General features: G+C 41.3%; 1 protein-coding gene across 1 annotated transcript; it reads right to left on the reverse strand.

Annotated features, from left to right (window-relative positions):
- Positions 1-11687: 11687 nt before the first annotated feature.
- LOC102292537 (1-acylglycerol-3-phosphate O-acyltransferase ABHD5) lies at positions 11688-16286 on the reverse strand. The gene is made up of 7 exons (XM_005940856.3): positions 16114-16286; positions 15186-15268; positions 14664-15075; positions 14208-14359; positions 13182-13293; positions 12906-13086; positions 11688-12710 (listed from the first exon to the last, which is right to left on the reverse strand). Exons 1-7 carry the CDS (start codon positions 16155-16157, stop codon positions 12591-12593), a joined length of 1104 nt encoding a protein of 367 aa, XP_005940918.1. The 5' UTR covers positions 16158-16286; the 3' UTR covers positions 11688-12590.
- Between the last annotated feature and the right edge of the window lie 8296 nt (positions 16287-24582).

A 24582-nucleotide genomic window follows, 5' to 3' on the forward strand; every position in this document is an offset into this window, starting at 1 on the left:
CAACGCTTCCGTGACTGGGATGCAAGTGAAGAGAGATGTAACGTCGTACGAGACCATGGTTACATCTGCCTTCATAATGACGTCTCTCACCTTCTCAACAAAATCCAGGGTGTTCTGGATGTGGTTTTCAGAGCTGCCCACCAGCGGGTTGAGGATTGAAGCCAGAAACTTGGAGATGTTATAGGTGACAGAGTCGATCAACTCTGTCACCTATAACATTGTCTTCATTCCACCTACTTCACATACAAGGGTCAGTTCTACAGGCAGAAACATGGGTGTGCCATGGGCTCCCCAGTTTCACCCATCGTGGCCAATTTGTACATGGAAGAAGTAGAAAAGAGGGCTTTGCTATCCTACCCTGGAACACCACCAAGCCATTGGTTCAGATATGTGGATGACACCTGGGTGAAAATCAAGTCTCAGGACGTTCCACATTTCACGGATCACATTATCTCAGTGGACCAACACATCACGTTCACCAGGGAGGATATGAAAAATGGCAAGTTGGCCTTCTTAGACTGTGAGATTTCCATCAGTAATGGGGGACATCTAAAAGCTGACATGTACCGTAAACCTACACATACAGATCAGTATCTAAGGTTTGACTCTCATCATCCACTGGAGCACAAACTGGGTGTCATCAGGACGCTACAACACAGAGCGAACACCATCCCCACTGACACAGAAGCAGAAGAACATCACATCAAGAAAGCCCTGAGTAAATGTGGTTATCCCAGCTGGACGTTTGTCAAAGCTGGGATGGCACCAAAAGAAAGCTCCAGCCAATCCAGCAGAGAAGGACAACCTCTGCCTAAGAGAAAACCTGTAGTGATCCCGTATGTGTCAGGAGTATCGGAGCAGTTGAGACGCATTTTTTCTAAACACCGGGTCTCTGTGGCTTTTAAACCCCAAAACACGCTGCAACAAAAATTGGTCCACCCCAAGGATCGGGTCCCCCGACACAGAGTAACATAGTGTACGCTGTTAAGTGCCAGGAGGATTGCCAGGATTTATACATCGGGGAAACCAAACAACCTCTGGCAAAGCGGATGGCACAACACAGAAGAGCTACCTCGTCAGGCCAGGACTCTGCAGTCTATTTACACCTACAGGCCAGTGGACACTCTTTCAATGATGAGGATGTAACATCCTGGACAGGGAGGAACGCTGGCTTGAGCGCAGAGTCAAGGAGGCCATTTACGTGAAAAGGGAAAGACCATCTCTGAATCGAGGAGGGGCCTAAGGGTACATCTTTCGCCACCTTACAATGCTGTGATTGCAGCCATTCCCCAACTCTCTGTGAATGGTACTCATGGCCATTGATCAGTGGTCTTTGATCAGTGGTTGTAGATCAATGGTCATGAGAATTTGAATAATTACGATTAAGGAGCTGACCTCCCTGAGCTGAGACTGAAGAAGTCACTTGGATGAGTGACGAAACGTTTCTCCCACAAAGCGCTGCGTCCAGATGAACAGAATCAACTTTTGGAGATTTTAGACACTTCCATTTCGGCTTTGTGCTCATCTTTTACAATACAGTAAGTATTAAATAACTACTATGCAGCCATGTTGTTTGCTAATTAAGGTCAAAAGATGCGATAAAAATCAATGGTGAATGCACTGTTTGGCCAGCGCTGTGCAAACCATTCAGGAGAGTGGCACAACATCTGAGACTCTTGCTTCACGTAGTACTTATTTTTATGACTTTTGCCTCCAAAGCTGCCAAACCAAGTCGACTGTGGTTTAATCGTTCAGTTTTAGCACGTGTTCCACTTTTCACACATAATTTCTCCAAGGTAGGTGATATAGCCACACCATAGGACGTGCACAATTGATGCGACATGTTTTGTGCTTGTTATCTGATGTCTAGAAACAGAAAGAACAGGGAGTTCTGTCTCTGTGGAAGAGGCTTGATTCATCAGAGTAGGCCTGTGTGCGCTAAAAATTGTCCCATTGTGTTTATTTTCCTGAACGGCCACAACCCCTCCACAAACACAGCAGGGAGTTGTAATCTCTGCAACATCTGGGCTACTGTTCCACATCAGCCAGCTGTGAGGAAATCAGATCAGACCAGATGAGCTTTCGGGTCGATGCGTGAACCCGTGCGACCCACAGGCTCAGACACACAGACACTCATACACTCACGCAGTGATGCCAAGCACAGCAACAGTGACACACGAACAAGCTGCCACAGCAGCCATGTAGGACAACGTACACGCAAATGAGCAGGTGACAAAAATGTCATACAGGTTGTTTTTTTTTAAAAGAGTGAATGGATCAGCGAGGAGAGTGTGCCAGAGTGAGGATGTCACGTGTGCACCGAGGCACGTGCCGGATTCAGATCCTATCATCCACCCACATCGTTCTCAGCAGTGAGAGACGTCACTGCCATCTGATTTCTCTCAATATCTTTCTGTATATTCAAACTCTATTAGTTCCTTCACTAGTTTGTTTTAATATACTGAAATCACTAAACATCTAGAATATGATAATCATGATGTAGAGGCCAAACTTGAATGAGTTTTTCAAGAGTATATCGGGGATCAGCCAGGCTGACTTGCTGAGAGGAACTATCTACACTAACAGCAGCAGATAGATTATCTGGTGATAACCTTTACTGTGACTCTTTGTAATGAGAGTATTCCCCATCCTTGAAGCTGAAATGCTAAACATTTAGAATGGAAAAAAGACTGAAAGGGTCTGCTCCTAATGATGAACAGCATTGCCAGAATACACTCCCCCCCCTCTTTTTTGTAGCACATTTCTTTCACAGCTCACAGTGTCATTTCTTGGCTGCAGCAAGCACGCTAAGCGCCAACTGTACTTTACCTGCCCAGCACTAAACAGCAGTCAAACTCAGTTAGCCACCAGCTTGTGAACAGTGTTAACTTAGTGGAGCATGCAGCTACTAAAGAGACAGATATTTCTCAACAATACAGAGCTAAAAGGGAGTAATTATTGAATTTATAACCATCAGATGTGGGTCTATAACTGCTGGGGTGTTATAACTGCCTCCACATCTGGGGTGCAATACATCGAGGCGCTTCCAGCTTATTGTTTCATTAGTATTAAAAATACATCATTGCACTTCTAACATGAACTGTAGTTTTGAGTGGTGTAATACATCACACAAGCTGACACAGCCAACAGCTCATTCACACCTTCGTATGTTTGTTTCTACACTCTCTTGTTAGCTTTCTGCACATGTGAACACTCAAGAAGTGTCTGAAATGCACACTTTCGGGTTTAATTAAGGAGGTTTTACAAATATTTTTGCATTAACAATTTAGGAATTTACAGTTACTGTACACAGTCTCCATTTTCAGAGGCTCAAAATAATTGGACAATTCACCAAAGAGCAGTTTCACAGCCAGCTGAGGCTTGTTCCTTTACCATCATTTCACTTATGAAGCTGAAAGACATTTGAGTGCAAATGAGACTGAAAAACCAAAATAAACCCATCAGAAAAAGAGTAAAAACCTTAGTAGAGGCCAAATCAGCAATCTGGCACAATCTCAAAAAGAATGGCCACAAAGCAACATCAAAAGGCCAGAATGACTTAACGAAAGGGCATGATGACAGAATCATTTCCATGGAGAAGAAAAGCAACTTCACAACATCAAGCCAATTCAAGAACACTTTCTAGGACATAGGAGTATGTTAGGAGTGAGGTCATTCACAGCAAGGTACAAACCACTGGTTATACTCGAGAGCAAGAAGCCTGCACTGCAAAAACAACTAAAGAGATTCTCAAGGCAAAGAATTGGGATGTTCTTCAATGGCCAAGTCAATCTCAATCCAACAGCACATCCTTTTCAGTTATTAAATACAAACCCGAAAGCAGAGAGACCCCCAAACAAGCAGCAAATAAAGAGGGGTCAAATAAAGGCCTGGAAGAGCATCCCAAAGAGTAAAACCCAGACATTTGGTGACGTCTGTTAGATCTACACTTCAGGGAGTCATTGCCAGCAAAGGGTTTTCATCTAAATATTATTTTAAAAATCCTTACGTATGTTAGCTTATCAAATTATTTTGTGTCTCTGGAGGACTGTGTATGAAAATGACTAAACAGTGTGTCCATCATAATGTAAATGTTTTGTTAAACACATTGAATTTAAGCTGAAAGTCTGCCCTTTGTTGAATGTGATTTTGAACAAAACAATTATGGAGCTAAGTGTGTAAAGTCTTGATTCAAAGCAACAACAAAACACAGCAGTCAATTGATTACTAAACGAGTCGTTCGGTATGGGTGTGGCCGTGTGTTTTTACGATGTACGGTCTCTGCGCGGCTTAAGCTGCAGACTGAAAGCTGTATCTGTCAGCGCAACATTTAATCTGACTGTCAGAGGAGCTGAATGGTGAGGCTGAACTCCTGCCACCGAGCTGTCAGCGGAGCGGCTGATAAAACTGCTGCAAGAAACAAAGTCCCTCAGTACACACACATGCACAGACGCACAACGCAGCACACAATTTCTGTGAGCCAGACGGACACCTCTTAGGCTAAGTGCAGCCTGCTGAGACACTGCACTCCTCTGTTATTTTGAAACTTAATTTCTTTGTGACTATTCCCAACCAGCAGCACACACACACACACACACACACACACACACACACACACACACACACACACACACACAGCAGTTAATCTCTGAGAACACACACGCTGTTTTGCCATCTTTTTTTATCTGACATTGAGAGTGATGTGTTTGTGTCTGTGTATATGTGTGTGTGTATACTTGCTCAGCTATCTTTGTGGGGACCAGTTTCAGTTTTCTACAGCACTGAGCAGTGGGATTTAGGTTAGAGTTAAGCCAAAGGTTTGGGCTAGAGAATGTCTTACATGACATAATTTTACAGTCTTATACAGTTAATGTCGTCACAAAACTAACCACGCAAACGTGTTTGTGTGTGTTCATTTGATAAGTGTATTCATAGTTTAGCAGTTTTGTTTGCTCATGTCAACCATGCAAATTCAAGGACTGCCAGGCAGGACAGGCAGGAGGGAGAGCGAGAGGGGAAAATTCAATCTGAATCAATTAAAGGCAAATTTCATTAGCCGTGACAGCATGGAAAAGGGGAAACGGGAGGAAATCGCTACTGAGAAAGAAAACCTATCACAGATATTACACAGAAGGTGCCACAGGCATTCTCGCAATTTAACAACAAATAAACCTGTGAAACTCAAATTTTATGAGCAAGAAACAGAGGCGCAAACAGGATCCAGGAAATTTATGTGGGGGAAGCTACATTGGAAGCAGAGATAAGGCTCTAAGTGTTGGAAGAGTAGTCCAAAGATGCTTAGAGTTGGGTTGATGATGCAGATGTTACTGTTTGCAAGGACATCAGTGGGGATGGCAGACCTCCACTAGAGCCACATCCTGTTGGTTATGAAAGCTGTTTTAATTGATCTTAACTATGACAAAGGCCTGTTGGATGTTACCCAAACCCACAGAGAATTCTCAACCCGAAGGCAGAAATTCTGGCAAGAAAGCCCTTTGTGTCTGAACATAATTAACAATAGTAGCCTGTGGTCTGTTTTCACACATGGTATAAAGAACCTGCAGGGGAATGATAAACACTCATTGTTCAGTTTTAAAGTAGAACTCCACTCATTTTACAAACCCAGGCCAATTTATTAGTCATGGTGAGAACTAAGCTGTGCATAAAACAGATATATAAAGTCTCATGTGCACCAGAGAGTGCAGCTCGTGCTAAGAATCAAGCTATTTTTAAAAATATAAAACTTTATTTTTAGGTATGATGTTTGGAAGCAAATTCATAGACTGTGACGGCTGTAGCCACTCAGGGTTACCTGTTTGTTGTGGACTCATTTGAGGCCTCAAGTTCTGCATTTTGACCATTGCTGCTTTGCAAGTGGATGTGCCATTTAAAGGCTGATCTGATTGAGAAACACCGGAGGACGCTGCATGCAACTGGTAATTGAAAAATTACCAACTCCAAGGCATGCCCTAAATGATAAATGATAACCCTGCCATTTGTTGTAGTTGTTGACTTGCTTTTAGATCTTTATTGAAGACGGAGTGTCTGTGGACAGTGAAGAGACAAACGAGAGCAGTGTGACTGAAATATGGTGAAATGATCGCTAAAACTAAAAAAATATAGAAGAGTTCAAAACTGTTTCTTCATCAAAGCATTAATTTAAAGTAAAATTGCATTAAAGAGATCAAAACTTTTCTTGCATCAGTTGACAAGTGCACTATAAACCCTTACATACTATACTATTCATGCCTTCACAGTGTAGCTCCGGTCAAAATCTATGCCAAAGTTTGAACTATAGGTTGATTTACAATGTTTAAATAGTCTGCTTTCTGAGCAGTGGTAGGAAACCTAGCATGTGTGGGATTTTCACATGTGTTTTCCACCCTCATTATAATCTCATGACTTTCCCGACTCCTCTTTAAATATGTGTTTTAATCTCAGTTGGCTCAGCGTAAATAGATTACGTTTTTAAATATATTTGCATTCATATAGTGTTTTTTAGTCTTAGTGGCCTCTCAAATAGCTTTTTACAAGTCACGGTTTAAACAGTTCATCTGCCTCTCGACCGTGGCACCTTCTGACCTCCACAGAACTGCTTTTCCTCATGTTCACCATACATGATCGCTAGTGTGCTGTTTTACTCTTCCTGTGTTTTGAGATTTCTCCATGATCCTTCAAAGAACATCAAGTGCCTGTTTCCGTGGGAACCTGGGCACATGGGGCGGGAACACAGTTCACACGACAGTGTCAAAAGTTCCCCTGAACTGTGTCACTACTGTCCAATAGAGCATATCACAGACATGACACATGCAGTTTCACAGTTTCAAGTTTTACTAAAATCACAGTTTTTCTCGTTTTGACCTGTAATTGTGAATAAAATCCAGGACAAATGAATCACACACTGACATGGATGAAATTTGACCTGGAACAGCTGGAACAGCCAAAAGATTTATGTTATTTTTACAGCAATCCAATGTCATAAATGGACACATTTGACCCAAACAGTCTGTAAAGGTTAAATGGCTTTGCGATTGCAATGGTCGATGTTCATAATAAACATGGATTAAACCTGAGCCCAGAGGCCCCACCCACCTACTGCCAATCAGAAGAAAGCTTGTTTGAACCAGGTATCGGGAAAAAATACTCCACTAGAGTCAAAGTATAAAAATAGGGAACTGGAATTGGGCATAATCAGTCCCCTTATGCAAGTCAAGGGCATTTTAAAGTGTATATACATTTACTTCCCACTGTGTTAGCCATACCTGTTATCTAATATCTAAAGCCAATGTCAGCATGCCAGCAATTTAGACATGTAGACATGGTCAAGATGACCCCAAAAACCAGTTTTGATTTCACAGGCCTACACTCAATATTATGAGTGTTTATGTTAACTTCTATTTTACTACTTTTCAAAGTTTTATTTTGCCCTTTTCACTGCCTAAGGACACTGTACACCTGCATAGGTTTTTATCTTCTGTGTTAAACACATTGAGTTTGATGAAATGTATATAAATAAAACTGACATTGTCGTTGCTAAACATCAAACTGAACATCAGAAAGGGAAAGAAAGAAGACTTTGAACATAGTTTTGTTGTTGATGCCTGATGGGTCGGTCTGAGTATTTCAGTAACTGCTGATCTACTGCAGAAAATATCCAGTGAGCAGCAGTGAAAATACCTTGTGGATGTCAGAGGTGAGGAGAATGGACAGACTGCTTCAAGCTGATTGGAAAGCAGCAGTAACTCAAATAGCTTCAAGGTGTGCAGCCTTCCTCTCCTGTCAGCTAAGAACAGGAATCTGAGGCCACATTTCGCACTGGTTCACCAAAATTGGACAACAGAAGATTGGAAAAGCACTGACTGGTCTGACGAGTCTCGAGTTCTGCGGCCACATTTAAAAAGTAGGGTCAGCATTTGAAGTAAATCACTTGAAATCATGAAGCCATCCCACCCCACATCAAAGGTTCAGGCTGTTAATGGTGGTGTAATGGTGTGGGGGATATTTTATTGGCACACTGTGGGCCCTTTAGTATCAGCTAAGCATCATTTATAAACCACAGCCTACCCAAGTATTGTGGCTGACCATGTTCTAATGGCTGTTTCCAGCAGGATAACACACCATGTCTGAAAGCTCAGGTCATCTCACACTGGTTTACTGAACATGACAGTGACTTCACTGTACTTAAAGGCCTCCACAGTCACCAGATCTCAATCCTTAGACACATTACCTTTGACTTGATGCTACCATTTCAACATGGACCTAAATATTTAAGAAATGTTTCCAGCACCTTGTTGAATCTCTTCTTGAGCTAAAAGGAGAGTCCAACCTGTTAACTGTAGCAAGATGTACCCAAGAAAGCAAACGGTGACCAGTGTATAGCCCTCTGAAGTATGTGATTGGCTGTTATTTATCAGGGGAGTGGCCTAAAATGAGTATCAATGTTGCTCCACCAATTTACACACATGGGGATGGCAGGTTAGGTCAGGGGTGTATTGTAATCATGTCCCTCCACTTAATCCGTTACAGAGAAGCAGAGTGATCCAAATAAATATACATATGTTTACAGCTTTGACATGGGGTTATAAATAATCAATGTTTAATTTAGTATTATTATTTAATATATGATAATAACCACAGATTATGCATATATATGTGGGTAAAGAAAGCTTAGCTGTGCTTTAAAATCAAAGTAAACCAGCAGCTGGGACGAGCGTGGAAATCTGCTTGGTGACAGGAAGTAGCTCTGAGTCCAAATTTAGTTCTGCAGGATCAATAGTTTCAGTGAAGAGAGATAAATTACCACCTCTACAGGATTTTATGAATCAGTAGCACTGCTACTTCAGCAGCAGTCCCAGTGATGTCACTGCTGATGATCCTTAATATAAAAAGTTTTAATGCCTCTTTGGATTCTATTCAGTCCTTCTGCAAGATGAAGAGAAGTCATCACATCACCAGCTTTTGTGCCACACGCGTGCAGAGAACAACCATCCAGATGGCAAACTCGGGGCTCTGGCTCTGTTAGTCTTCCCTGAAGCGCTCAGTCAGAATTTAAGTGCTGAGATCATTAAGCTCTGGCGCTTTCCGTGTAACGTGAGAGCCGCGATGTGCTGTGAAGTGCTCTCGCTGCATAAAGGCTGAGAACATTATGGAGTTCTGGGGAAAAAATCAGAGCACCCTTCAGATCTTTGATACTTCAACTCCCTAGACAGACAGATAGAAAGAAAGGAAGGAAGATATTACCTTTTTTATTCTACACTGATTTCACTCCGCACAATCTTTTCTGTTGTGCAAATGTCTGTCTGGCTGCTACTTCTGTGGCTAAAAATAAACGCCCGGACTGTAAATATCATCAGTCACCGATGGGCTAACTATTATTGTTCGGATTGTTCGAAGGGGAGTGGAGCTGCCTGTGAATGATGCATGCATCTAATTACATTGTTTGATTGCCACATGAAAAATTAACTTAATTGTCTGTCAAAGTGGTGATTGATGCATTTAGCTAAGCAGATGTTTTGGACTTTAAAAATATCATCCTGGAAAACTGTCTGATGGATTAACTCCACATAAAAAAAAAGAAATGTATGCAGAAAAGTGTTCGAGCATTGAGCAAACTTACAGCTGTGCGACCTGGAAATAGTCAGAATAATATGCAACATTACTGCAGTCTTGTAAATAAATGAAACACCAATTTTCCTGATGCTTTGGTAGCTCCAGCCTGTGTGTGTTTCTGCTGATTAAAGAGACACCGAGAGCCGATGGCTGGCGGCAGCAGTGGCACAGTGTGCACTTCTGTAGGCGCACACCTTTTATGTGCAGTTATTTCAGGCCCTCAGGCTTTCAATTATATCCAAACCCAGTATGAAAGCTCCTGTCACTTCTCTCACTTGTTTCCCTTTTTTGTAATGAAATGATTTCATGTCCATGTGACTGAGTGGGTGACAGAGAGAGACAGAGACACGATGAGTAAGCCTCCAGGTCTATTAAGCAAGTGAGGACAGTGGTCTGTGCTCATGGTGTGTGTGTGTGTGTGTGTGCGTCCTCAAAAAAAAAGCAGTGCACGTGGAGCCCCTGCTGAACGGTCCTCGCTTCTTTGATGATGAGCCATCCGACGTCTTCAAGAAAAACAAACAACCCATAATCACCCCGTCCAACCACAGCATCGTTTCCTGCAGGTCCACAATCTAAACGACTCCGTCTCTGTGGCTACCCTGTTGCCAGGAGACAGTTCGGGTGGGCCGGGTTGATGTCTTAGTAATGATGGAGACGGGCAGAGCTAACAGAGGGGTTACATCGGTAAAGGCAGAAATAACATTCAAATAATCTCCTGCTCAGTCTAGTGAAGTTACTGAGCAGGGAAATCTTCTTCCCATGCTTCCCACCTTCTACCCATGCTGAAGGTGAAAGTGCAAACTTTCACCTTCAGCATGCCGCTACAGCATTAAAGTTTTCTTGTAAACAAAACTCAGGCTATACTTTATATTTAGCTTCTAATCAAAGATACGGGGTCACCAAAACAACCCTGACTCATCAGGGCACGGACACCAGACCTCTGTGGGGTGGTAGATGGCGCCTCCGTGAATCATCTTTGCACAACGTTGCTTATGCTTAATAAGATCTGTGGAGTTTGGGGGACATCTTGATTCTTTGTCCTTTAATTTCAGTGTTAAACAAGCCTTTATGAAGCCGCCTTTTCCATCTGATAAAATATCACCCAAATTAGTGATGCGGAAAACTAGTCAATGCATTTCTTACTTCTAAATTCGATGTGTACTTCCTTGTTATCAGGTCATCCAAAAAGTTCCCTGAAGAGTGAGGAGTCCTAACAAGGACTTTCTATAAAAAGTCTTGAATAACCAGACATCATTATATCTTAAAGATCTCACAGAACCATATTATCTGAAAATAACTGGTGGTGGCAGGTGGCTGCTCCTCCCTGAGCCTGGTTCTGCTGCAGGTTTCTTCCTGTTAAAAGGGAGTTTTTCCTTTCCACTGTTGCCAAGTGCTTACTCATAGGGCTTTCTCTGTATTATTGTAGGGTCTTTACCTTACAATATAAAGCAGCCTGAGGTGACTGCTGTTGTGACTATTAAATAAATTATAAATAAAACTGAATGATTAATCATGCTTGTATAGACTCAGGCTTCCTGGGGACTTCCCATTATGCACTAAGCACTTGAACTCCACTCTCGGTGCATTTATATGGTATCCCATCATCTGCCTATCAAAATGATGACTTTTCTCTCTCATAATTTGTATTTTTTTCTGATCGCTGTGCTTTTTTTCTTCTCTTCTGTCACTCTCCCATCTTCCCTTCCTTGCACTGTAGGATCTGTATGTTTCAATATAAAGCAAGTTGATAAATAAAATCCATAAATTTAGCTCAGTGCAATTTTATTTTACTTCGTGCTGTTTCTCAGTGCATTTCCTGAATACCTCTTAAGGTGCAGCAGGGTGTATTTTCCTGTTGGGGAGAATATCTCTTTGCCATAGCTGGGTCTGTAGCAGTGTTTTGGCAGGTTGTGCATGTAACATCCAAATATATGCCAGGACCTAAGGTTTCCAGGCAAACTGAAATAATCATTGTTGTTCACTGCGCCTGTCAGTGGTTTTAATGTTGCGGCTGATGTGTGTGTTTTGAATTGTGTAGTGTGTATTTTGATGCAGAAAATTACAAAAGAAGATGAAGCTTGAATTTCTCCAATTTACTGAGTTATACAATAAACAGGGTTAAAAATGGATTTAAATGGAGTGCACAATACGACCGGAAAAAGAGCAAACAAAAGGACAGATAATAGTATTTTTGCACACTCACACATTCACAAATTTAATGTCTCACAGTAACATGTTTCCTTCATGCTGATGGGTCTTTGAACAGAAGTCCTATTTTTAGTCCAGCACTCATCTCTGACCCTATTCTGTCACTGCAGTTGTGACTTAGCAGCAAGCCGAGCGACGTACTGCTCTTAGAGCATCACTGTCCAGGTCTCCTGAGTAGGTCACTCAACTCAATATGCATGTGAGGTTACTTTGTGTGGGATTCGCTGGCACGAGTGTGCAAAACAGAGAGGCGCTGATGCACGCACGCTGTTACTGTGCTGCCACCTGCTGGTCACTTCCCACACAGTCACAGCGGCTCTTCTTAGAAGTGAAAAGGTTTCCTAAAAATCCCATCCAGCCCTTTGCCCCACTTACTTCTCCCTCATATCTCTCACAGAGCGGGTGAGGGGTCAGAAAAGGAACAGTCTGTTTACTTTGTCTAGATCCATACAGAAAACAACTAATTCCCTTGAGATGACATTTCTTCATTTTTTTGATAAGAGTTTCCCAACAAGTTCTAGGAAAAATGTTAGACCCAGCTCCTCTTCCCACAATCTCAAAAACATTTAGCAACAAATGCAACACTGGCTGCATTTCACAATTATTTACAAAATTGTTGTATGTGCTTGAGGCAGGATAAATAAACCTGTGGCACCGTCTGACTTCAGACGCCGGGCTTCATGGAGTATTAGATAGATAATGATGAATCCTCAATCCAGCACTGATGAAGAGTCTTACAGTATAACACTTCTCTGGCTCTCCTGTGTGTTTTCTCACTGCTCTGTTCCTTCCCCTTTCCATTTCTCCTCCGTCCTGGCGAGAATCTGAAGCACCGTCTGGTTGAAGTCCTCAGGCTGGTCTGCGAAAACATAATGGCCCGCTCCTCTGATCACCTGACAAGCGCACACACAGTGGATGCGAAATAGTTTTGAGATAAAGGTGCCACCGTTCCACAAGGCAAATAAAAGTAACTTGACATACATTCAGGCAGATTTAGGCAATAAAAATGCTTAAAATCTTGCTTAAAATGTATTTTGAACCTTGTACTGACAAAGTTAAAGGTGCAAAATGTAAAATAGAGAACCTACTCGGATTTCCACATCTGGCCTGGTTTTCTTGAATGCATATCCAGAGTGGCTGTCAATACTGGACCGGGATCCATAAATGAAAGAAATAGGAATTTCAACCTGGATCTGGCCGATCCTGTCTAGCATGGGCCTCTTAGCCCAGCCGTAGGGAACGGTCATGTTCTTAAAGGCTGTCTCGCCACTGAAATGAAAAAATAGAAAAGAAAAATGCACAAGCTCCTAAGATCTTCTGAGAATGGACATATTTGTGCACGGATGGTTTAAAATGTTCGTCACCTCGGAGTCTGGGCATTCAGATGATAGATGTAGTCACACACAGTGTAGTCACTGAACACAGAGGAGTATTTCTGCTTGAAGTCTGACCTGATGGTCTGGACGAGCATCGGGCCTAAAAGAGACGCACAAGAAAAGGAGATTTAGTTACAGTTCAGACCTTTGAATAGAACAATGGCACCTCAAGCAGACGTTTGATGTTTGGTGCTCCCCCGACTCAGAAGAAGCTGGGGGGGGGGGGTTGCCATAGAATTAATTAAAGGCATTTAAGGTGGCGTTACTGCCAATTTTATCCTCATATTTTTTGCTCTTTGACTTTTCCAGAGTAATTACTGCATTATTCACGGTTCAAAGTAATCTATATTTATGTCATTTTGATCAGAGTTCATCCATAAACAGTTTTAGATCCTCTCTCTTTAGCCCAGCTATCTTCTGATTGGCTGCCCCACACAGACAGAATATTTACCAATATATAACAGCAGGTGGGTGGGGCTTCTTGTGAAAGAAGGTATATGTGTATTTAAATTACGATGCCTCCTGTGCAAATTCTTTTTTTCGGGTCATTCCCAGCCAGAAGACACTGGGATAGACCCAGAACTCGAAAGTTAAGACTATACATCTCATCTGGCCTGGAACTGTCTCAGAATTCCCTGCGAGAATTGGAAAACACTGCTAGCGAAATGAACATCTGGCAATACCTCCGTAGCCTTCTACCAATAGACCTGAGCTTATGTAAGCATAAAGATGGAAGTGCATGGTGGATGGAAGTATTTAAAATACTTACTGTATTTTTTTAAAGCGTATTGTTTTTATAGGAATTATTTTCTTTCCTGGGGGATTAATTTTGAAATGATGCAAGAACAGTGGTATGGCATGGTTTAGATAACTGGGACATTTTAAGCCAACCCCATCGCTGCTGATAATAATTTGTCACTTAGAAGTTGAAAACATTCAAAATACACAGATGCGTAAGAGAAACAAATATGTGTTTGTTCAGTGTGTGTTCAATGTGTGTTTGTGTGTGCTAACCTAGAGGTCCAGCCAGTCTGAGACCGGCCAGAGGGTTGAAGGGGCTCATGACGGCGCCAATTGCTCTGATCCACATTGGGATGGAGTTGTGGTTGGGGTTCTCTGGGCGTGCTGGGAATCCCCACGGCTCCACCAGCAGCAGATGCTTTACCCTGCATACACACACACATGCAGTTACCTGATCAAATGTACAAACTAAAATGTAGAAATTAAATTAAAACTCCACACATTTACTTCTTTTTTTTTTACATATATGGGCTTGCTACTTTAGTTTGCAAGTGGTGCCAAAAAAAAAAAGAAAAAAAAAAAGAGAGTGGCTAAACTAGGAAACCACCTGAACTGTGTCCGACACACACCACACAGACACACACACACACACACACACACACACACACACACACACACATATACACACACACACACACACACACACACACACACACACACACACACCACCTGTGTGGGTATTTCAGCGTGTAGGCTGCAGACAGGTATCCTCCGAGGTTGTGTCCCAGCAGCACCATCTCCTGAAGCCCCACCTTCTCCCTCCACTCCTCCAGGGCTGCCACAAACTGATCCTCGGCCTCCCTGGGGTCGGTGCTGAACTGGGGACGGCTGCTCCTGCCAAAGCCCAGCAGGTCTAGAGCGTAGACCGGTCCACTGCTGGAGAGAGAATCCAGGTTGAGAGCCCAGAGGGCGACACCACCTCCGAAGCCGTGCAGCAGAACCAAAGGAGTGGTGGGCTGGGTTGGGGGCTGTGGGACACACGGGGCTGCTGACTGCTGCTGCTGCGTGGAGAAAGCTAAGGTCCACAGGTAGTTGCCACTCGATATCCGAACATGCTGCCTGGAGAAAGGCCGCTTCACAGCTGCGGCAGACAGAAAAGATTATAGGGCAGGGATAGAGAAACTGTTTTAACTCTGACTTTATGAAACACATAAACTACAGATCGGAAACAGCTACATCAGACACACTCACTCTTGAGGATTTTTTCCTCGGCATCTTTTAGTTGAGAAGGAGAGGTGGGACACCAGGAGGGAAGCCAACTTGATATCCAGGAACTGTGACTCAGACAGAAAGGATACACAAAAACATGCATGAAGGACACATAAAGCACGTGCAAACCCAACAATAAACTGACCTTTGGCTATATGATATTTTTGTAATCAGTGCTGCTGGTATGCAGTACTTGACAACAACATGCAATCAATGTCCATTAAGAAGCCCAAACATGTCTTTGTTCTGTGTATTTTGGGTCACTTATGGTCAAATGCATTCTAAATCAGCACGATTTTAACATTTGGAGGACAAAGGCAGACGCCGATAAGATAGGGTGACCATATTTTGATTTAAAAAAAACAGAGGACACTTGGCCGAGTCATGAAGAACTTTAATAATACTGTTTGCTTAAAGAAAACTTTGACATATTTAACGATGCCTTCTCTGTGCGGTTAATAAATGGTGAAATTTAAAAAAAAAGAAAAAGAAGAAGAAGTCATATAGGGTTTTACAACTCAACAAGTGCAAAACGTTTGGTCACCCTAAGATTAAAAGTATTTTTCCTACAATAAAGTTTTGTATAGGAAGTCACTCACACAGCAGCCAGAATTAACAGGAAGATTCGGGCTCGAAAACTTTTCACTTTGGACGTTTGCCAGCAAGCGGGTGGCCTGTATATTTACACGACACCGTTTTCCTATAGGTTTGGTGTGGATGGATCTATTTTTTTTAATCTACCTGTGAATACACTAATGCGGGTTCACACGAAGAGAACAAAGTTGTGTTTGTTGTCACACAAATGAACAGCATTCACGCTGAGAACAAACAAAACGACAAAAACAACTAGCATGTCCAACTTGAAGCAGAAAGAAAGAAAGAAAGAAAGAAAGAAACGAAAACAACTCACCTCTGCTCCTTGGCAGGTTGTAGCTCCTCCGCCATCCTTCGCATTGTGTAGCCTGCAGTGAGGGTCTCCTCCCGAGCTTACGAACCTGTTGAAAAACTACGGTCTGTGGTGCTGCGTTCAAGTACATTCGGACGGAAAATAAAAATAGCTGCCTAACATAATAACGACATGCTGCTTAATTAGAATGCTGTACATTTCATAATAAGTTAGAGTTCAGCTATCCCTCCGCTCATTTAATTCTTGGGGTTATTTAATTCTTTGGAGTTGGCATTTTCAGCGCTTCATATTTGTTTTTTCCAACGGTATTGAAGGTAACATCATGATTTTAACCTCTGTACTCAGGTTGGCTACGTCACCTTCTTGACTTTGTGTAACTTATATTGTTAATGTGCTTCTTTCGCACAGCATCTCATATAGTTTAATACAACCGAACTAATGAAGGCTATAAAACGCTTAAACCAAGGAAGAAACGTTTTTAAAGAATTGCCAGCGACACTCGGATTTTGTTAGAGCTAGCTTTGGCATGCTAATTAGCATGCTAATTAGCACAAGTTGCAAATAATGAGATGCCTGCACGAGAGTGTTTAAACTGTTTACCTTAATTACATACATTTCCAAAAATATGTATTGTTCCCTTAAAAGTTTATACTAATGCCACTTGCATAATATTATAATATTATATAATATTATATTAGGTTGTAAAAAAAATTCTAGAAACAACTGTTTAACCTCCTAGGACCTGGCGTCCACATATGTGGACATCACATTTTGGGTTATTTAGACCAAAATACTCAATTTTGCTCTACAAGGGCCTGATATCCACTTACGAGGACATTATACTGCTACTGTTCTATCAAAAATTTAAACGAATATCCTCATATGTGGCTCTTATTTTTTTTTTAAAAATAAGGTTAAAAAAATATCTGGTAATTCTTTGTTCTTACATTCATCGGGCCCCAATCAGCCCAAATATCAAAGACAAATTAAAAATGCATGGCGTGGATGAGTTCGGGTCTTAGGAGGTTAAAGCCTGTTTTAAATATTAAGCTATTATCTGCATTATCGCTACTATAACAAAAGTAATCCTGTAAAAAGTAGTTTATTTAAATTACATCAAACAGCAGGCCCCCTTTTAGCCAGAGGCCTTTTTTTTATCTGTATATAAAATTTAAATACATCTGTTTTTAGGTATTGTAGTGACAAACCCAAGGATATTATTTCCCCCTTCAAGCGTACATGCAGGCTAAAATGGACAGAGAAAATCAGTCACGTTGGATCCCTATCGAACTTTTTTCTAATCCTTTTTCTTAGTATAATTTAAGATAAGGCAAATTACATGAAAAGTTCATTATCTTCAAGGATGTGACTGTAAAGTATGATTATGGTTTTGCAGGAATAGTCCCTTCACTATCTTTTCTACTCTTACTGTTATTCTCATTAATTCTTAAAGGGAGGGCGTTATAGATTTATAGGCGTGCTAGCCTTGAAAAGTTCATGAGTGTCCTTCAAGAAATTATCCCGCAGTTAGTGTGTTCTAGCTGCACATTTAAAGGTTATTTGTGTGTTTTGCAAAGCCTCATCGAGTAACAGTCTGCTAATGAATTCAGCAAAATGTTATCCGATGTTGAGTAAAATGTAAGTAAATGTTCTAAAGGGACAACAAAAAGACTGAAATATATGTGTGATACCATCTCAACTAATTGGCTTGATTAGAAGCAAGTCAGTAACATAATTGGTTTTAAAAAGAGTGTCCTAGGCAGGCTGACTCTTTCACATGTAAAGATAACTGAGGGACAACACTCTGTGAAAGCATGTGTGGGCATGTATTTAAAGTGCAAAGTTTCTGGATGTAAAATGACAAAGGATTTAATTATTTACAGTACATTATATCATTCAAGGATTCAGGAGTGGTCCATGCAAGCAAAGGATAAGCCATAAAATGCATACTGAATGACCGTTATCTTCAGCCCCTCAGGTAGCACCATTATTCTACATGTGAAATCACTGCAAAGGCTCAGGAACACCTCTAAAGCACAATTTGTGAATACAGTCATAAATAAAGGTTAAGACTAGAATACCTTAAAAAAAAAGAGATTAAAAAATGATCAAGCAGATATCAACATGATGGTTTGGAAGCAGCATTGGTGCACATGGCATGGGTAACTTGCACATGTGCGAGGGCACCATTAATACTGAATGATACAAAACCAGTTTTTAAAAATGAAAATAGTTCAGGTATCTCAGTTTTCACACAGAATGTCATGTCGACGTAGCTCAAGAGTTATCCACTATATCAGACGTTACATAGCCACTGGTCACTAGAGAAAAACTGTAGATTCCCTAAAACATTGGTGAATGGTTCCTGGAGGTAGGTGGGTGTCACTGTGTGAAATCACTTGCAAAAAGGGGTGCTGCACCTAAAACCTCCTTGTAAATGCTTTGGTCACTGTAAGGTTACCACAGTTACCTGTAGTTTACATGGAAGACGCCAACTTCTCTGCAAAAACTTGCAAACTACTTTCCGAGCTTTAGTCAAGCTGTGAAAAGTGCAAACGAGACTGAAAAGGTTTACCTTTCAAGTAAAAGTTGTGCCTCAGCTCAGCACCCAACACTTTTCAAAAGGCACAACTTTTACTTTGAAAGCAAACGATCTCTGTTTCCCGTTTTCATAGTTTCACTACAGCTCCAAGAGTAGTTTGTGAGTGTTCACATACAAACATGCAACCTACAGGTAACTCCATCAATCTGCTAGTGACCAAAGCAATTCCAAAAGGTTTTTTTGGTGCAACACCTTCTTTGTGTCTGATTTCATCTAGCGACAATGGCTGCCAGGAGGGTCACTGACTGGTCTCTAGGCCTGTGAGTGCAGTTTTAACAACAGCCAGCAACCTCCAGGAACCAGTCACCAACCAGTTGAAAAATGGAGATTTTTCCCTCACAGGCAGCAGTTGCCACACGGTCATGGAGTGGTCTCTATGCCTGTGTGACTGGCCTTTCGTACACACAGTCAAGCACAATGAAAAGGGTTAAATGCTATTTTAACATGTCAAATCTTTATTTACTGTAGCGCCATTTGTCCACGCATACCACTTCAACATTTAACATACATCTTAAAATGCAACAGTGCAACATGCCATCACCAGTAAAATGAATAAATAAGTTGGTCATTACAGTATTTTCCTACGTGTCAGAGTAAGAAAACAGTTTGGTTTGCTGGTCGACTGCTGTCCTCTGCTCTGGATTGTTTTCATTTCTTTTCTCTCACGGATCGAAGTGTATTTGGTCCCCAGACAGTATTGTCTTTATTTTCGGTGCAAGCTGAATTCTTATTTTAGCCTTGTTTGCAGTATAGCATTGCAGTGCTAAAGTAATTTTAGCTTAGGTTTAGCTGTTGTTTAAGCAGCCTGAGGCAAAGATATGTAGACCAAAGAATGGAAACCCACCCCTGATCCCCCACCAGCAAATTGCCCATGTTAAATACAGTACATTATATAAGGAAAAACCAACATTTGACTACCTGTGCTTTGATTTTCTCTCTCACAGATGGACAATAGCAGGAGGGTCCTGTCAATCCTGGTCCACAAGGTGGCGTACTTCCTTTACACACACATACGTCCGAGCACACACACATGCACAGTTAGACACACACTCTCTGGCAACTTTGTCCTTCATTCCTCAAACACAATTTTCCTCTCATACCACCCACTTGTGATTGCTCTCAGACTATGGGTTGACTGAGTGGTTCCTGAGTGCTTCATTTCCTTTGCTCCCATAGATGCGCACACTCATTCTCCCTGTGTGTTACTGTCCGTTCACTCTGCTGAGTACTCAGAATTTCATAAGCCAGTAGACAATGAGGCAGTAGCCAAGCCCAAAGAGAAGAGGTAAGCCCGTAACTGTCTGGAGACCAGTAACTGGGTGAAGCTTTTAGTGAGGAGACTGCATAAAGCTGCAGCAGAGAGCCGGCCTGCTCGTCGAGCATCACAGCCAAGTGCTAGTCATGCTAGCTCGAGCCTTTTGTTTTATCTGAGGATCAAAATCAGTAACCCGTGGTCTGGCACCAGACTGACTTAAACAAAGAGTCTGTTCAGTCTCATCAGTCCTGGGACAATCAAGAGGAAATTTCAGAAAATATGGCAAAACCTTTACAATTCAGTGTAAAATCGCTGCAGGTGTGCGGCTTTATTGTGACATCAGAGTGGATGCATCAGATTTAGACAGTTTCCCAGAGATCTTTACACTGATATTTAGATGCGTCTTTAAGTCAAGTTTTATTCTGTATGTTAAGGTTTAGCAAAAAAAATTCCACCAGTTTCCACCCATTATTTAAATTACCTGACAAAAATACTGCTAAAAAATCCCAAAACACTGCATTTAGATGTCAAGTAACCACAGGAGTCAGGTACGCTGAAGCTGAGTCCCCAATCAATACGACATTGTAATGCTAAGCAGGTTTTGAGTATGTTATGTGTTTATACTGGAAAGGGCATACAATTAAGTGTACTTCCCCAAAACAGAGTACTTAAAGCATAAAGAAGCCTGTGCTGTAGAGGTGCGCTATTGTCCCAAAATAGAATGTACAAAAACAGGAGAAACACCAAAGCGTTGCTAACTACTGTAAAATATTTAGTGCTGAGACACGTGTGAAAAAATCTTTAAAAGCAACATAAAAGGAACAATTCTGATTATTATTTTTGTTCAGTTGCAGTTGACTTAATGACGTTTCAGGTTAAAGTCATCTTTACATGTGTGGCATTGTTTCCTGTTAGAAAGGCTATTGAATTTTCACACAAAAGAGCACAAAGGCTAAATTATGTCCCAGTAAGATACACTACCAGGTTACATACAAAAGGAGCGCTATTCTGCTCTTTTACAGCTTTTTTTTATTGCAGGATAATTTAAATGTTGATTTATTAATTACAGACCTTTGCAAAAGTCTCAAGCCACCCACCATTTCTTTATATAGTGCTTAGAAATTTCAGTAGTTCATATAAATATATGTAAACATACATGGAAATACAACATCTAAGGCACAATTCTGATGAGCTTGAAGTATTTGTTATGGATCGCCTTTATTCTTTAACACAGCCTGAACTCTTTTAAGCAAGCTTACTCGTATTTCTTTAAGTCGTCTTCAGGAATAGTTCTCCAGGCTTCTTGAAGGACATTCAAAGCTCTTGTTTGGATGTTGGGTGCGTTTTGCTCCGTTCTATGTTAGGATGATCCCACACCGCTTCAAAAATGTTGAGGTACGAGTTCTGGGGAAAAAATCCATGACTGTTGTGTGTTTTTCCAGGTATGCTTTTACTGCAGGGGCATTGTGTTTGGGGTTATTGTTATGCAGAAACATGAAGCTGTTGCTGATCAGATGCGACCACATTGCATTGCATGGTGGATCAGTGATCTGATTGTACTTTCCTGTGTTCATAATTCCATAAATTTTGATTTTCACCACTGGTTCAAATGTAGCCCCCAAAACCACGACAGAGCCTCCTCCATGTTTTACAGACGGCAGAGTTAGCAACATTGTATTTATATAAATGTAGCCAAAGAGTTGACGTTCAGCATAGCTATTGTCCACACAGGCTCGTGTGTGACATTGTATGCTTTTCTTAATGTAATTTGTTACGAGTCATTTCTCATCTATTTCTTAAACCTGTCCATAGTTTTGTGCTCTTTTGTGGATTATATTGCAAATCATTGAATGAATAAAACCATACAGAATACAGTGATTGAAGGTACCGTAATATTTTCAGTCACATGTTGTGTGTGCGTTAGAGTGAGAGAGCACTGTGTGCAGCTTTGCTCAGTACAAGCCCTCCTTACATCAGTCTGCAAACTGTAAGCACAAACCAAACTCTGCCATGAGTTTATGGGCCATAGCCCAGTGCAGTATGGGTAATAACAGTGACCAGGCTGTTAGCAGAAGAAAGAGATGGGGATGGAGGAGAGGCGGAGGGTCTGTCTGGTTGCTAGGATACGTGGCCGGCGCCAACAGCGGATATGATTTATAATGGCCAGTCTGACTGTCTCGCTTTCTGCACTTGTTTCCTTCTTCCTCTCCTCTCGCTCACTTTTCCACTGACACTCTCCGTCTTCCATCCTCATTTCTATCCTCAGACTATCAAAAAACTCTGTGCTGGCCCCGTCAGCCACCACAGGGGTTACTATGGATGTTCCTGATATTAACACCTGTGTCCATCATGAGATAATGTAAAGAAACTTTAATTTGTCTGGGGATAATGACAATAATCATTTAGAGACTTTTCTAATTATATATATATGAAGGTGAAGCAACGCTAGTGTCTGTGCATGTTCAAGTGGTCATGCAAAAGCTGCATTCATGGATACTATTGATTTTACTGAGACTTGATCCAGCTCAGGATGGTAGAACCCTCAGGGACAAATACAGAGAGGAAGAGGGTGTACGAGGACACTTGATGGAGGGTCACAAGGGGAAATGGAGGTCTGCATGTAAGATGAAAGCACATAAGGATGGATCTTGAGTGTTCGATTGTGACGTTGAGTCTAATTAGCGCTCTTGAAAGATATTTTTGTTGTTAAAAAATCGTATTTCTCAGGAAAAAAAAGGCATTTGGTTTGGGATTTGCCTCAGAGCAGCATTCAGCCATATCACCAGGCTCTGCAAGTTTCCACTAAAACACAGACTAACATGATTACTCTTTGCTTAGTGACTCCTCCAAGTGGAGTGACACAGGTTTTTACAGACAGACTTTGATGTTTATTTTTAAATCAGGGGCAGATGACACTGATTTCTGTTTGATTTTCATGCACGTCTCATCTGCTGAAGTTTTCAGATTTCTCACAGCACCTCAATCAAATTACAAAAACTTCACAGCGAAAAGAAAAAAATTAAAAAAGTCAACAACAGTGTGGTTCTCCAGAAACGGCTTCCCATTCCATTAGGAATAGTCCAGCAGAGACATGTTGTCCTTGAATTTTTCAAAAGGTCGGGGCACCGCAATCAAAATTGTACTCAGCTCAGTGCTGGGCTATAGGCGCATATATCCGTGCATCCCTACGAGAGAGACCACTATTTTATTTTATTTTATTTTATTTTATTTTTTCAGAATTTCTATTAATTCAACATGAAGCCTTCGAGAGCATCCAAACCATCTGAACTGGGGTTAATGGGAGGCCTGCTGCAGGTAGCTGTAGTTCCTGTGAACCCTAAAGAGCACCCAGGCTAGACACAAGTTTTCTACATAACCAGATTATGTTACACTTTAATTAAGATCCTTGCAGTAAGCATGTGTTTATTCTTCTGCTTTATTTCTTATATAAATCAACATTTAGCTGCACACGAGCGTAACTGGAGCTCGCTTTAGATGAGTTTTATTTTGAGATACTGCGGCTGTCGGTCCTTTATTTCAACAGATTGCACGGCATCTCAACTGCAGGCCATGGCTTGTTTATAAGGCACCTGTTATACTGTTTTCTTTATTTTTGCCATATGTGTGTGTGTGCGTGCGCACAGAGATGGAGGTGATTAAAGTAGAGTGGATCGCAGCTAAAGCAGCTGGTTTCAGACAGGATGACCTGAGGGCTTGAGACGAGGCCCAGTATCTTACTGTAACGACCACAGCATACGTCAGTATATATGTCTGTCTGTGCCCTAGCTCCTCCTTCATGGGTGGGCTGATCTGAACGAGACTTTGCACTAACATCGTCACACATACGTTGATTATTAGCATCTATAAGTTTTCTTTTAAAAACAAAATCCCAATTCTTTTGATTTTTTGTTTTATCATCTTAATTTCATCCCACTCTCCCATGAATGCTGCATTATGTTCTGTGCTCCATTTGTGTTTGTTTCATGAACCCTACGGCATGTTTCGCAAAATTTAATGTAAAACTGTTTTTAAATGTAATGTTTAATATGTGTTTTTTTATAACAGACTAAATCTGGAGTGGGTTCAGTTAAAATACAAAGTGTAAAGGCTCGTCGTGTTTTTACCGGTGAGAGTTGCTTCACGCAGTTTGCAGTGCATCTCATTTTCTTTGACATCAAGTGTGAAATGTGTCCGTACGTCTGCTCTTCCCTTCCTCCCAAGCTTTCACAATTCGTTGCATTTTCATGAGAAACACCGAGCTCGTCGTACCGCCTCAGAAAATAAAACCAACAACCAAAAAAAGCCAGGGGGGCAAATTAAACGTGCGTGTCTAACCTTACTGCACAAAAAGATTACTTCTGATTGGATCATGCACCTTTCTACACAACTTAATCAGTTCTGACTGGATCTCATCTCTCAGGAATTTTTTCATCTCATTTTTATTTAATGACGAAAGCACCGATACACCTAATCATAGTTTTTATTTAGCTTCCATCTTGTATTTGTAAGAAGAAAAACGATGAAAAATAAATGATGAAAATTATTGGGCAACAAAGTTAACACTGGTATAACGGCAGCAGTTTGAGGTTAAACGATCAGTCTGTGTAAATTTAGA

The sequence above is a fragment of the Haplochromis burtoni genome, unplaced genomic scaffold (assembly GCF_018398535.1).
Source record: "Haplochromis burtoni strain Fernald_Lab_line unplaced genomic scaffold, NCSU_Asbu1 Contig_297, whole genome shotgun sequence".
Classification (NCBI taxonomy): Eukaryota; Metazoa; Chordata; class Actinopteri; order Cichliformes; family Cichlidae; genus Haplochromis; species Haplochromis burtoni.

Bases quoted from the DNA above. Each gene is read 5' to 3' on its own strand.
- LOC102292537 (XM_005940856.3), bottom strand. From the start codon at position 16,157: ATGCGAAGGATGGCGGAGGAGCTACAACCTGCCAAGGAGCAGAG. The intron at 15,076-15,185 runs GTGAGTGTGTCT...TGTCTGCCGCAG, and splicing joins CGAGGAAAAAATCCTCAAGA to CTGTGAAGCGGCCTTTCTCC. The intron at 13,087-13,181 runs GTGACGAACATT...TTTTCATTTCAG, and splicing joins CTGAATGCCCAGACTCCGAG to TGGCGAGACAGCCTTTAAGA.